We start from the raw sequence: 12,264 nt of genomic DNA, 5'->3' as shown, positions 1-12,264 counted from the left end.
TTTTCAACTCTTGCACCTTTGTCTTGACATCTTGCTGCTTTCTTTTATACATCTCCCAGTCATTTGCACTACTTCCCTGCAAATATCGTCCAAACACCTCTCTTCTCTTTCACTAACAATCTTACTTCTTCATCCCACCACTCACTATCCTTTCTAATCTGCCAACCTCCCACCTTTCTCACACAACATGCATCTTTTGCGCAAGCCATCACTGCTTCCCTAAATACATCCCATTCCTCACCCACTCTCCTCACATCATTTGCTCTCACCTTTTGCCATTCTACACTCACTCTCTCACAACATTTCCTCACACAAGTCTCCATTCCGAGCTCACTTACTTGTAGCAATCACTCTTTTCTCCCCAAAATTCTCTCTTCTTTTCTGAAAGCCTCTACAAATCTTCACCTTCACCTCCACAAGATAGTGATCAGACATCCCCCCAGCTGCCCCTCTCAGCACATTAACATCCAAGAGTCTCTCTTTTACATGCCTATCAATTAACATGTAGTCCAATAATGCCCTTTGACCATCTCTCCTACTAACATATGTATACTTATGTATATCTCTCTTTTAAACCAAGTATTTCCAATCACCAATCCTTTTTCAGCACACAAATCCAAAAGCTCATCACCACTTCCGTTCACAACACTAAACACCCCCTATACACCAATTATACCCTCAACTGCTACATTACTCACCTTCGCATCTAAATCCTTCATGCATCAAAGCTGTTAATACATTCAGTCAACTGCTCCTAAACAACTTGCCTCTCATGATCTTTCTTTTCACGAACCAGGGGCATAGGCACCAATAATCACCCATCTCTACCCATCCACTTTCAGTTTTACCCACATCAATCGAGAATTTTTTTTTTATACATATTCGTCATTTCCTGCGATAGCAAAGTACCATCAAGAACGGAGGACAGAACTTTAGAGGGGAAAACTTTCTTTTGGCCCACTTCTCTGTTCCTTCTTTCAGAAAAGAAAGAATTGGAGGGGAGGATTTCCAGTCTCCTGCTCCCTCCCCTTTAAGTCGCCTTTTACGACACGCAGGGAATACGTGGCAAGTATTCTTTCTCCCCCATCCCCAGGGATAAATCTAGAATATATATCCCTGGGGATAAAGGAGAAAGAATACTTCCCAAGTATTCCCTGCGTGTTCGTAGAAGGCAACTAAAAGGGAAGGAAGAGGGAGGCTGGAAATCCTCCCCATTTGTTCTTTTTTAATTTTCAATAAAAGGAACAGATAAGGAGGCCAAGTGAGGATATTTCCTCTCAGGCTCAGTCCTCTGTTCTTAATGCTACTTCACTAACATGGGATATGACGAATATGTATAAAATATATCTATTTTTCATTTTATTCATTATACTTAATCGCTGTTTCCCACGTCGGTGAGGTAATGCAAGGAAACAGACAAAGAATGGCCCAACCACTCACATACACATACGTATATAAATAAACACCCATACACATAGATACATATACATTTCAATGTATACATACATAAATACACAGACATATACATATATACACATGTACACATTCATACTTGCTGCCTTCACCCATTCCTGTCACCACTCTGCCACACATATAATAGCATTCCCCCCTCAATGCTCCCAGAACCTTCGCCCCCTCCCCCATCCTTATCAGCTGCCATGGTTCCATCCGCTGCTAAGTCCACTCCCAGATATCTAAAAAACTTTACTTCCTACAGTTTTTCTACATTTAAACTTACCTCCCAATCAACTTGTCACTCCACCCTACTGAACCTAATAACCTTGCTCTTATTCACATTTACTCTTAACTTTCTCCTTTCATACACTTTACCAACATCAGTCACCAACCTCTGCAGTTTCTCACCCGAATCAGCCACCAGCGCTGTATCATCAGCAAACAACAACTGACTCACTTCCCAGGCCCTTTCATCCACAACAGACTGTATCCTTGCCCTTCTCTCCAAAACTCTTGGATTCACCTCCCTACCAACCCTATCCATAAACAAATTAAACAACCATGGAGACATCATGCAGTCCTGCCGCAAACCGACATTCACTGGGAACCAATCACTTTCCTCTCTTCCTACTCGTACACATGCCTTACATCTTTGGTAAAAACTTTTCACTGCTTCTAGCAACTTCCTACACCATATACTCATAAAACCTTCCACAAAGCATCTCCATCAATCTTATCATATGCCTTCAACAGATCCATAAATGCTACGTACAAATTCATTTGTTTTTCCAAGTATTTCTCACATACATTCTTCAAAGCAAACACCTGATCCACACATCATCTACCACTTCTGAAATCACACTGCTCTTCCCCAATCTGATGCTCTGTACATGCCTTTACCCTCTCAATCAATAGCCTTCAATATAATTTCCCAGGAATACTCAATAAATTTATGCCTCTGAAATTTGAACACTCACCTTTATCCCCTTTGCCTTTGTACAATCGAACTATGCATGCATTCTGCCAATCCTCAGGCATCTCACCATGATCCATACATACAGTGAGTATCCTTGCCAACCAATCAACAGCACAGTCACCCCCCTTTTTTAATAAATTCCAATGCAGCACCATCCAAACCTGCCTCTTTGCTGGATTTCATGTTCCGCAAAGCTTTCACTACCTCTTCTCTCTTCACCAAACCATTCTCCCAGACCCTCTCCACAATCAAGCTCCAAAGAATTCCCATGGTTTTCCCAGCTCCAAATGCCCTGGTTTGATCTACTGACAGTATGTTGCCACTCATATTCACACATCACACCAATTCACTTGATCTTGTGCACACATTTCACCCTCCTGCATGTTCAGGCCCCAGTGATTTTGTAAGTATGTCTTTTTGGGGTGAGTACATGTTCAGTGCCTTCCATATGGAAATTGCATCTTAAGCATGACCCATCTTGAGGTTAAAAAATTACATAACATACTAACTATCATCAGATTGTCAATTACATTTTCAATATCTTTATATGTACTTTTAAAAGAATGCAGAAAGCACAGTACCTTTTGCTGGCAATGAATAGTATTCTTCCACCTCATCATAGTATGCATCACAGACTTTTGGTGGTGGAGGAGGAGCCGGTCTCTGAGGTGCAAGCGCTGGAGAGGAGCTCCCAATAGATCCCTCTGATTAAGAAGAAACCATGCTTTAATCCATTAATCATATGTTTTGTAAACAAAAATCTGTCAAAATATCAGCTGCAAGACAAAATACCTCTATATAATATCTCATGATATCCATTTTGTCTTGACCTTATAACTGTAAGACTTTGCTTTCATTTTCTGAACTTACAGTAAATATATACTAATAAAATATATACTAATACAATACTGAAAATGGAGCAATCACAGCAATCAAAATGTATGACTTTCATCAGTATCAAATACAAACACTTTTTGTTACCATGACTACTAATTCTAACATGACATGATAGTCTTCATTATTCTCTTCTGCAACCTCATTCACGACATTTAGTCTACATTTTTATATGTTAGCTGAGACAGCACAGACAGCTGAGGCCCTAATCAAGGCCATCCTATCAACACCATATATGTACATACCCGAGCCTGAGCCAGGTACCCATTTCATTGACCAACCCCTAGGGGTGGATGAACAGCTGAGTTGACTGTGAACCAATTGCCATAACTGCAACCAGGCTTTGAACCTATGCACTCAACCCTAGGCAGCCTGTAAATGTGTCAGGGTCAGCAATGCTAACCACTACACCACGGGAGTCCAGTTTTTAGAGATTTAGTAGCTATGACACAAGTCTAATCCTGTCTGGTCCTTCTACCAAAGGACCAAACATTAACATCAAGGACAAATCAAAACAAAGTCCTCAAATATCTTTAAGTTTTACTGGGCAAAAGCAACAGATTTCTAAAAAAAAATTTCTGTGACATCTAGAGCTTAAGTGTAAATGTGTGCATGCAATCTTTATCTTTGTGTACATAAATCAATTACCAATTAGTAATCATCTGTTTGTACACTGCGGGAGGAAGTTCGTCATAAGTGAAACCCTATCCCTTGAACTTTTTTACAATCATACAACTTCTTAAAATCCAAACTGACTATATTCAGTTTCATCACACTTAAATTCCACTTACTCACAACTCTCGTACTACCAAAGTACTTTCTAAATGTCTTCGAACTAGAGTCCCTTTTAATTTCTTTATATAACCTCTTGTTGCTCCTTCTTACCTCTTTCAAAGAATAGGTAATTGTCAACATCAAAGTGCTTCAGCAACTGGAAGGTATCAGCAACCTTAGAGTTGGCAAAGCAGTGTGCCAGCATTTTGTGTGCTGCTTTTCACATACCCCACCCAGGACATATTGCTATTTTTTGTTCTTTTGCCTCTTTCACATGAGTTACTGATATCCAATCCACAAATTTACATCCCCCCCAACTATAACACAAGACTTTAAAACATAACACACAATTTTTCACTCTCCTCTCCAGTTTTTCTTTCATTTTTCAAAAAATCATGAAAGTGCAACATTCTCTAGATTCTCTGATGTCAAACTGGAGTGCACAATCAGTCAAGGAAGACTGAAGGGTTCTCAGGATCAAGCATATGGGACATACAGACAGTGCCCAACCAATTTCTGCAAAATTCAGTCTCAAATCTAAACATCCTTCTATAAAACACCTTTTCTCCACTTCTTACCTTGATCTTCTCATCTCTAAAATCCAACAGTCCAAGGCTGCTTCCCCTTTACACTATCAGATCCAACTTCAACCTTTACTATCATTTCTGCCCCTACTATAATACACTCCCTCCAGTCACCTCATGGATCCTGAGTATCCTAACTCTGATTCCTAGTGGCTCAAAATTTCTTTACCTTCTATAACTTAAATGATAAGTTTTGTAAATTCACCTACAATTCCTTTATATACAGCTCTTTGACTATGTGGCTTCCTGCCTTGATGCACTGCACTCTTCACATCCACATGCTGAAACCCTCTATACTAGAGATTCAATGTACATCACAAGGATTGGTTAGGCTCTATCCTGGATGAAACTGGCAAGCCAGGACCATTTATTTTTTCTTCCTTAACTATTTGCAACAAATAATCAAACATGCATCAAAAGTTCCCAACCATCAGTATCACTCCCTCAACAGTCAATCTTTTTTGACTTCTTAACCCTTTCACTATAGTTACAACCATCAGTATCACTCCCTCAACAGTCAATCTTTTTTGACTTCTTAACCCTTTCACTATAGTTACACTATTTTCCCTTAGGATCTTCCAACCTAGTTTTTAATTGTGCATGCCCATCTTCTATTACCCCCCTGAAATGCCAACACTGGCACTTCAGAATAGCTAAGCAGTCATCCCTACAAAGTTTCTTTAATGATTTTCCCTGATATAGGTACTGCTTCACTGGTTAGCATATCTAATGTTGTGTTGAACACACAGTAAACTCTTTCTACCCCCAATCATGGTGTCACCGCTCCTGCTTTGATTCCTGTTTTTTTGACAGTGCATGCCATTCTATGAAACTCTTCCCATAATCCTCTCCACTTTCATTTCTGTATGGAATCACTGCAACTTTGTTCTTTGTATTCAAGTACTACTTCATTGAAAAGAAAGTGTGCTAAATAGACTCTTCTTTTGACATATCTTTTTGGTCCTTAAAAACATCAATATTTTCTGTAATTCACCATTTCCTCCTTGCTTCTGACTTGATCTATACATAACTAACACTTCAAGTGATAAAGCTGCTATCTCTGGTACCTTCTTTTTCTCTAATTCATCTCAGGGTGATTCTACTCTTAATCCTCCACCCCAATGTCCTCCAAGAAATCCATGCAATCTCCTATAATCACCTTCTGTAGACTCTTCTAAGTACTCTCCCAGCTCCGAGTGGACAAGACATAGGGCCTAGATGGCATTCCTCCTTGAGTCCTAAAACGAGGGTACCCTGAGCTGGCTTTGACTCTATCTTGCTTGCCTACAATGCCTCTGTCTAAAAATCACACTTTTCCTTCCTCCTAGAAGGATGCCTTACTGTAACCCATCCCTAAGAAAGAATACTGTTCTAATCCCTCCAAACATCAACTTACTTCTTTTACTTCTGCTATCTTAAGAGTCTCTTATATTCTCCTAAACTTACACTTTCTCAAACACTTAGAATTCCATTCCCTTCTTCCTAATCACCAATACGAATTATGCAATGCTAGATCTACTGGTGATCTTCGCTCTCATGTGACTAATCTCTGGTCCTTCTCTCTGGGATTTTGGTGAAACTTTAGTCATAACCCCTGACAAGGGGCAGCTCATGTCTTAAGTCTTTGCCCTCTAAAATCCCTTCTTTTTCTGATTCGCTCTTTTCCCAAAAGCATAGTTCTTTCTCTGGCCATTCCAATGCAGCATTTGCTAAAGGAGCGACTTCCTCCCCCCAACCCTTTCAACAGCAGTGTCCCTCAGGGTTCTGTCCTATTGCCTATTCTCTTCTCTCAATAAATGATCTCTTCTATAACCCTATTCACTCTTATGCTGATGATTTCACCTTACACATTTCAACTTGCTTTTCCTTTCCTACCTAAATTTAAACCTAACTGCACTAAATTGCAATTTTCCATATACCTCTATCTTAGAATCATACATTTCCCTCTGTTCAATTCAGAACACCACAATTCAACCCAGTAATAACATAAAAATGTTGGGCACACCCACATATTCTCCACTCAATTCTGGCAATCCCACATATTCACATCACAAAGTCTGCTTTCCAAAAGCTTGGGGTGGTGATAGGTGCCATAATCATTTTTCTTGTTATCAGCTATTTCATATCTGCAGGGTGGCTCTTCATCCATCTCTCTATTAACTGTCCTGCTGCTCTCTTTTTTTCTACACATATTCTTTTGACCACTGTTTTCATAAATATTAGGCCTGAGGCATATATCTAGCTGTTACTTCCCACAGTTACTATTCAAAGACAGGACACTTGAGGAGTGAACACTGCAATACCTTTCATCTACAAAATGGTTTAACTGTGGAATTATCTTCCTCCTTTCATTCTTCTCTCTTCTTATAACCATTCTATCTCTATGAATCAGGTATGCAAATACCTACAGTACCTTAATCAACTCTTACTATCTTATTTTCCTCTCACTATAATTCTTTCAAATGAGATGGTCTTCAATTGGTACACAGCTTGTCCATTCCATATCAATCATTGTATAAAAAAGCCTTCCCCATAGTTTTATCTTTTTCATGGTGGTAAATTTAAAATATTTAAACCTCTGTCCCCTTCATTTCATGTAACATTTTTATTGCCTTCCTCTAAACTTTCTTTATACAATCTTTTTGTTTCTTTACATATGATGTCCAAACCTGAAATGCATACTCCATTTAAGTTTCTTATATGGTGTTATGGGTTTAATGAACATTTCCTTATTCATGTACTTGAAAGCAATTTTAACATTAACCCTTTCTGGACAATTCAGTGGTAGAAAAAAATCTCCCACAGATGGTGGAAATAAGGGAACAGAGTTTAAAAGAGAGGTTTAGTGGATCTAAATTCCCTCACCATGAAAAAGATTTATATATAGTGATCTGAAACATCCACAGCCATTGAAACCCTGTGCAACAGGGAAATCTAAACTTTGACATGACACTAAAGCATTAAAATCTTCATGTACTATCACCATTTCAATTCAATAAGTAGCTTCCTTATCATTTAACGTGGCTGTAATTTGAGATGAGTTTTCTTCTACAAGTAATATTGCATTTATAATCACTCTTCTTGGTCTCCTGATATTCCCAAAGAAGATAGTTGCCTGTTATCACCATCCAAGATGAATAGGCCGGGTCTGGACGGGAAAGCACCATCCATCATCCTGCCACACTGAACTTTCGGTAACTAGAGCTTTGAAAATTTTTCTGCCAGCATTGTTGCAGGTAATTCATGGCATCTATGCATGCTTCTAGTGAGAAGGGAAAGCTCTGATTCCTTTAAATGTAGGCAGGATAACTAAGCAGATATGGCATCCATACAAATGTTAGGCCCTTGGCAGATTTTCCTACATAGTACACATTTAGAGTTTAATGGGTTAGCTAAGAAAAATCCTGCCTTAATAACAATTCTTCGGATGTGGTGTTCCAGCAACAGGAATGATACTCGTTGACCCTAGTCCCTTTAGAACATAATTTTGAGTAATACAGCCATATCAACATCTCCTTTCAATAAGACCCACCTTCATTCCTTTGTATCTGCTTGGACTGAGCTTCATCACTGTATCACCAAATTTGGACGAATCAAAGTGCCTTCACAAGCTGAAGCATGATAAGTCAATCCTTAGTTTTCACATGACTACAGCATCACTTGCAAATGTCCATGTAAGCATCCACTCGTTCTGGTATTCATCAATGCATATTAAGAATAACAACTGCTCTGAGACCTAGTCCTGTGGCACACCAATGGGCACCCAAAACCTACCTGGAAAAGACTCCTCTGATATGCATCCTCTGGTCCTTTTCACTAAAATAAATTTCAATCTATTATAATAACCTCTCATACAGGTAAGTGCCTAATACTTTCTGGTAGCCGATGGTCACAAAATCCATCCATTCCTTCTGTCTAAAACAGAGCTCACTAAATCACAGAATTCTAAAAGATTTGTTATGAATAAACTCTTCTCTAAGTAGGCAGCCAACAATCAGGGAGGTATATCACCAGTACTACCTGCCTGGTGACCAGGAGGGTAAGTGACAGCTGCTTAGTGAGCCAGCACTTCAGTGGTTGTCAAGTTACATTCCTCTGGCCCAGGTAGCCATTCACTCACATGTGAACTACCGGCATTCTGTCCAAAAACATACAATTTCTCCTTGTCATACTTGACAACACATAACTCACATAGCTCATTCTTTGTAACTCTAGATTTTTCTGTGGTCAGCACTATGGGCTAGCTCTGCCTTTTGACAAAATGGTAAGAGCAGTAAAAAGTAGTAGGTAGTAAAATTTAGTCAGGATTATTAGGTATTAAGGGGTTGCAAAAACACTGTCACACTACTTACAAAGTGTAAGCTGAGTGATCAGTGTGACCGTGACTCCTGAAACCCTAGCTGTTAAGTGGCAATCTAGTATAAGCCACTTAACAGCTGAAAGTTGGGGGTTGTCTAAGCTTTGCTTACTGGTTTAGCTGGGCAACTGCTACAGAGAGGTCTAAGGACCGAGACACAGCGCCAGCCTCCATCACCTGAGTGCAGTCCTTTGCTACCTATAGCAGCAGTGCTATGTAAACTCTTCCAAGACGTCTACCCATCACGGGTTTTCACTCCGTGGCATCCGTTACGCATAAAAAAAAGTCCCTCAGGAAAAGCATACCTGCCACTGTTGGTATGTTGGGTGCCAACAGAAGCCAAGGGGGAGCAGCTGATGACCATTCTCCCATTTGCCCACATTGTGGTTCTACCTTTGCCAACTTTTGGGGCTGTAGGGTCCATGAAAGGCAGGCACATGCCAACTCCTTTCACAGAAGTTGGCAACTTGACAAATCTAAGGCAAGATGGTCTAATGAGGAGATAGAGCTTCTTGCAAAGGCAGAGGCAACAATGGCAGCTGGTCCCTCACTGGTCATTGAACAGGGCCTGAACCAGTGGTTACAGGCTATTGTTCCTTTCCAGACAGTCAAAGCAATCAGAGGCCTCCAACAAAAGGCATCGTATAAGTCTCGCATTCAGTTGATCCTGAACATTAACACTCACCACGAGATTGGTGAGGGAGAGGTGGTGTGCAGTGTGTCACATGGGAGACGTGTTCCAGCGTCTATTAGAGGCAACATGCAGAATAGCACCCTGGAAGAAGCACCACACGAGGAAAGGCATGTGTGTGCTAACTACGGTGAGGGAGGTTCCACCAGTACGGGAGATGGGGCTGTACTCGATGGGAGAGAGTCTGCCACTCCCAATGGTAGTGGAGATTACCCCATGGTTTTATCTATCCTCGACACTCAGCAGGATCCCCACCCTCAATCCAATGCCTCTTTTTCAAAGAGACTGTGTCCTATTTTGACATGCTAGGGCCTGGCCCTGCAAATCCTGTGTGAGGCGAGGAAGCCTTAAATGTTGCCCTCAGTCATTTGCACCATGGGGACTGCCTCTCAACCATCAGGGTAGCCACAGAACATGCCAAAACGTTGGTAAGTTCCTGTGGTTTACCCTCAGACCACCAAGAGGGCGGAGCAGGACAACAAGCAGGTGCAGGCAATGAACACCAGACAGACAGGGATCCTGTGCGCATGAACCGTCTACATAGGAAGCAATACAGGAAAGTAGCTTTATCATAAGAATAACTTGCTGGCAGCTGGACAGGTCTTCAAGGGCAAGTGGGGGGTATCGCCTGCTTCAGCTGGGCCTCTACCCCTTTTGGGGAACCCTCTTCTCACAGACATGTCATAACCAATTTTGATCGAAAATGCAAACCACTAGCAGAGGTTCTAACCATGGAAGAGGTAGCACACCATCAAAACATTAGCCCCCGGCCCCGACAGATTGCAGACAAGGATCCTAAAGTCCAATCCTCCATAGGTGCTCTACAAGATGTTCAATCTGTGGATAGCCACCTCTACACTGCCTGAGCCACTCAAGGTGAACAGGATGGTTCTGATACCTAAGGTACCAAATCCAACACAGCCCAAGGACTAGAGACCAATCACCATCTCATGTGCTGCAGTCCGACTGCTATATAAAATCCTTAGCAGCCACATCTCGAGCCTCATCCATATCGATCGAGCTTTAAAGGAATTCATCCCCATGGACGGATGCCTCAAGAGCCTCACAATCTTGGACGCAATCACTGGTCGTGTGTAGGCATAGTCCCATGCTGTGCACCTGGCATTCCTCGATATGGCCATAGCATTCAACAGTGTTAATCATAGCACTATCAAGCAGACCATATTGCGGCAGGGAATCCCCCCCCCTGGTCGGGGTATATATATTGTTGACAGACAACTAAGCCCTCACTCATATTGAGGGCAAAGGCGAGATGTCAGAGATCAAATGACTCATGGGGTCAAACAGGGTGATCCCATGTTACCCATTCTATCTAACCTTGTGAGTGATGAACGGATTGCAAGGGTTAAGGAATCAGGTGTGGGGTTCAGATTTGGCGACCATAAGGTACCAGTGCTTGCTTTCACCAATGACCTGGTTCTGGTGGCACAGATGGTGGGCGGTCTGCAGAAAGCAATCAGTATCAAGGCAGAGACTCTCGCGGGGGTGGCCTTCAGGTGAACCCAGGAAAATGTCAGTCCCTCAGCATGGAGATCATTGGTAAGTGCAAGACTTGGTATGTCAATAAAAACAGGACATTCCAAGTCTTGGGCAGCACAATCAGCTCCTTGGACACTGAAGATGATTATAAGTACCCGGCTGTTAACCTGTTTTAGGATGGGTTGGTGAGGGAGGTAAATGTGAGGATCTTAGAGAGAGGAGCAGGTCTACAGTCTGTTGAAGGTGGAAAGGTGAGGCCTGGGAGGTGATTTAGAGGCTGTTGCTTGATCACATAGCTCTGGTTGAACTTAAGTGAGAAACTGCAGAAGCTAGTGTCTGAACTTAAGAGAGTGTGTGAAAAGAGAAAGTTGAGAGTTAATGTAAATAAAATTAAGGTATCATGTCTAGTTGTGGAGAAAGACAGCTTGGTTGGTGTTTAAGCCTGAATGGAGAGAAGCCAAAGGAAGTCGCATGTTCTAGATACCATAGAGTGGATATGACAGTGGATGGAGCCATGGAGTAAACCACAAAGTGTGTAAGGGCACTAAAGCTCTGAGTGCATTGAGGAATGTATGGAAAGAGAGGTCACCATCTGCAAAGGTATGTTTTATGGCACAGTAGTCCCAATGGTGTTGTAAGGACCTAGACCAAAAATACGTGAAAGCAGATGTATTGGAAATAAAATGTGCGAGGCAAATACATGGTGTGAGGGTTAGTCAAATAAAAGATGATTTGGGGGTAAGAGGAGGTGTGGTAGCTACAGCAATATGTATGAGAGTGCTAAGGAGGGTGTGCTGAAATGGTCTGGACATAGGAGGGAATGAGTGAGAAAAGGCTAACTAAGAAGGTATACATGTCGGTAGTACAGGGAATTAAGAAGATGGGAAACACCAAGGAGGAGGTAAATGGAAGCACAAGGGGAGACCAGACAACAGGAAACCTAATGGTCCACAACAAAATTGTCTATAGTGAAAAAAAAATCAAATTACCATGCTGGTAGTAACAAGGTAGCAAAAAAAGAAGGCACCTGCCC

At 41.5% G+C, this 12,264-nt stretch overlaps 1 protein-coding gene across 4 annotated transcripts in view; it reads right to left on the bottom strand.

The window, feature by feature from the left end:
* Nucleotides 1–12,264, bottom strand: part of LOC139759424 (uncharacterized) — a 286,276-nt gene that overhangs the window by 176,975 nt on the left and 97,037 nt on the right. For all 4 annotated transcript variants that reach the window (XR_011715046.1, XM_071681522.1, XM_071681521.1 and 1 more), the window contains exon 7: nucleotides 3,013–3,135. Coding sequence is in view for 3 of the 4 variants with exons in the window: in XM_071681522.1 (XP_071537623.1) it covers nucleotides 3,013–3,135 (123 nt within the window). In the remaining variant the exon portion in view is untranslated. The remainder of the gene's footprint in view (nucleotides 1–3,012; nucleotides 3,136–12,264) is intronic.

This window comes from Panulirus ornatus, chromosome 33 (assembly GCF_036320965.1).
Source record: "Panulirus ornatus isolate Po-2019 chromosome 33, ASM3632096v1, whole genome shotgun sequence".
In the NCBI taxonomy this organism is placed as follows: domain Eukaryota; kingdom Metazoa; phylum Arthropoda; class Malacostraca; order Decapoda; family Palinuridae; genus Panulirus; species Panulirus ornatus.
The sequence above is the reverse complement of the archived record's forward strand: the minus strand, read 5'-3'. Positions and strand labels throughout refer to the sequence as shown.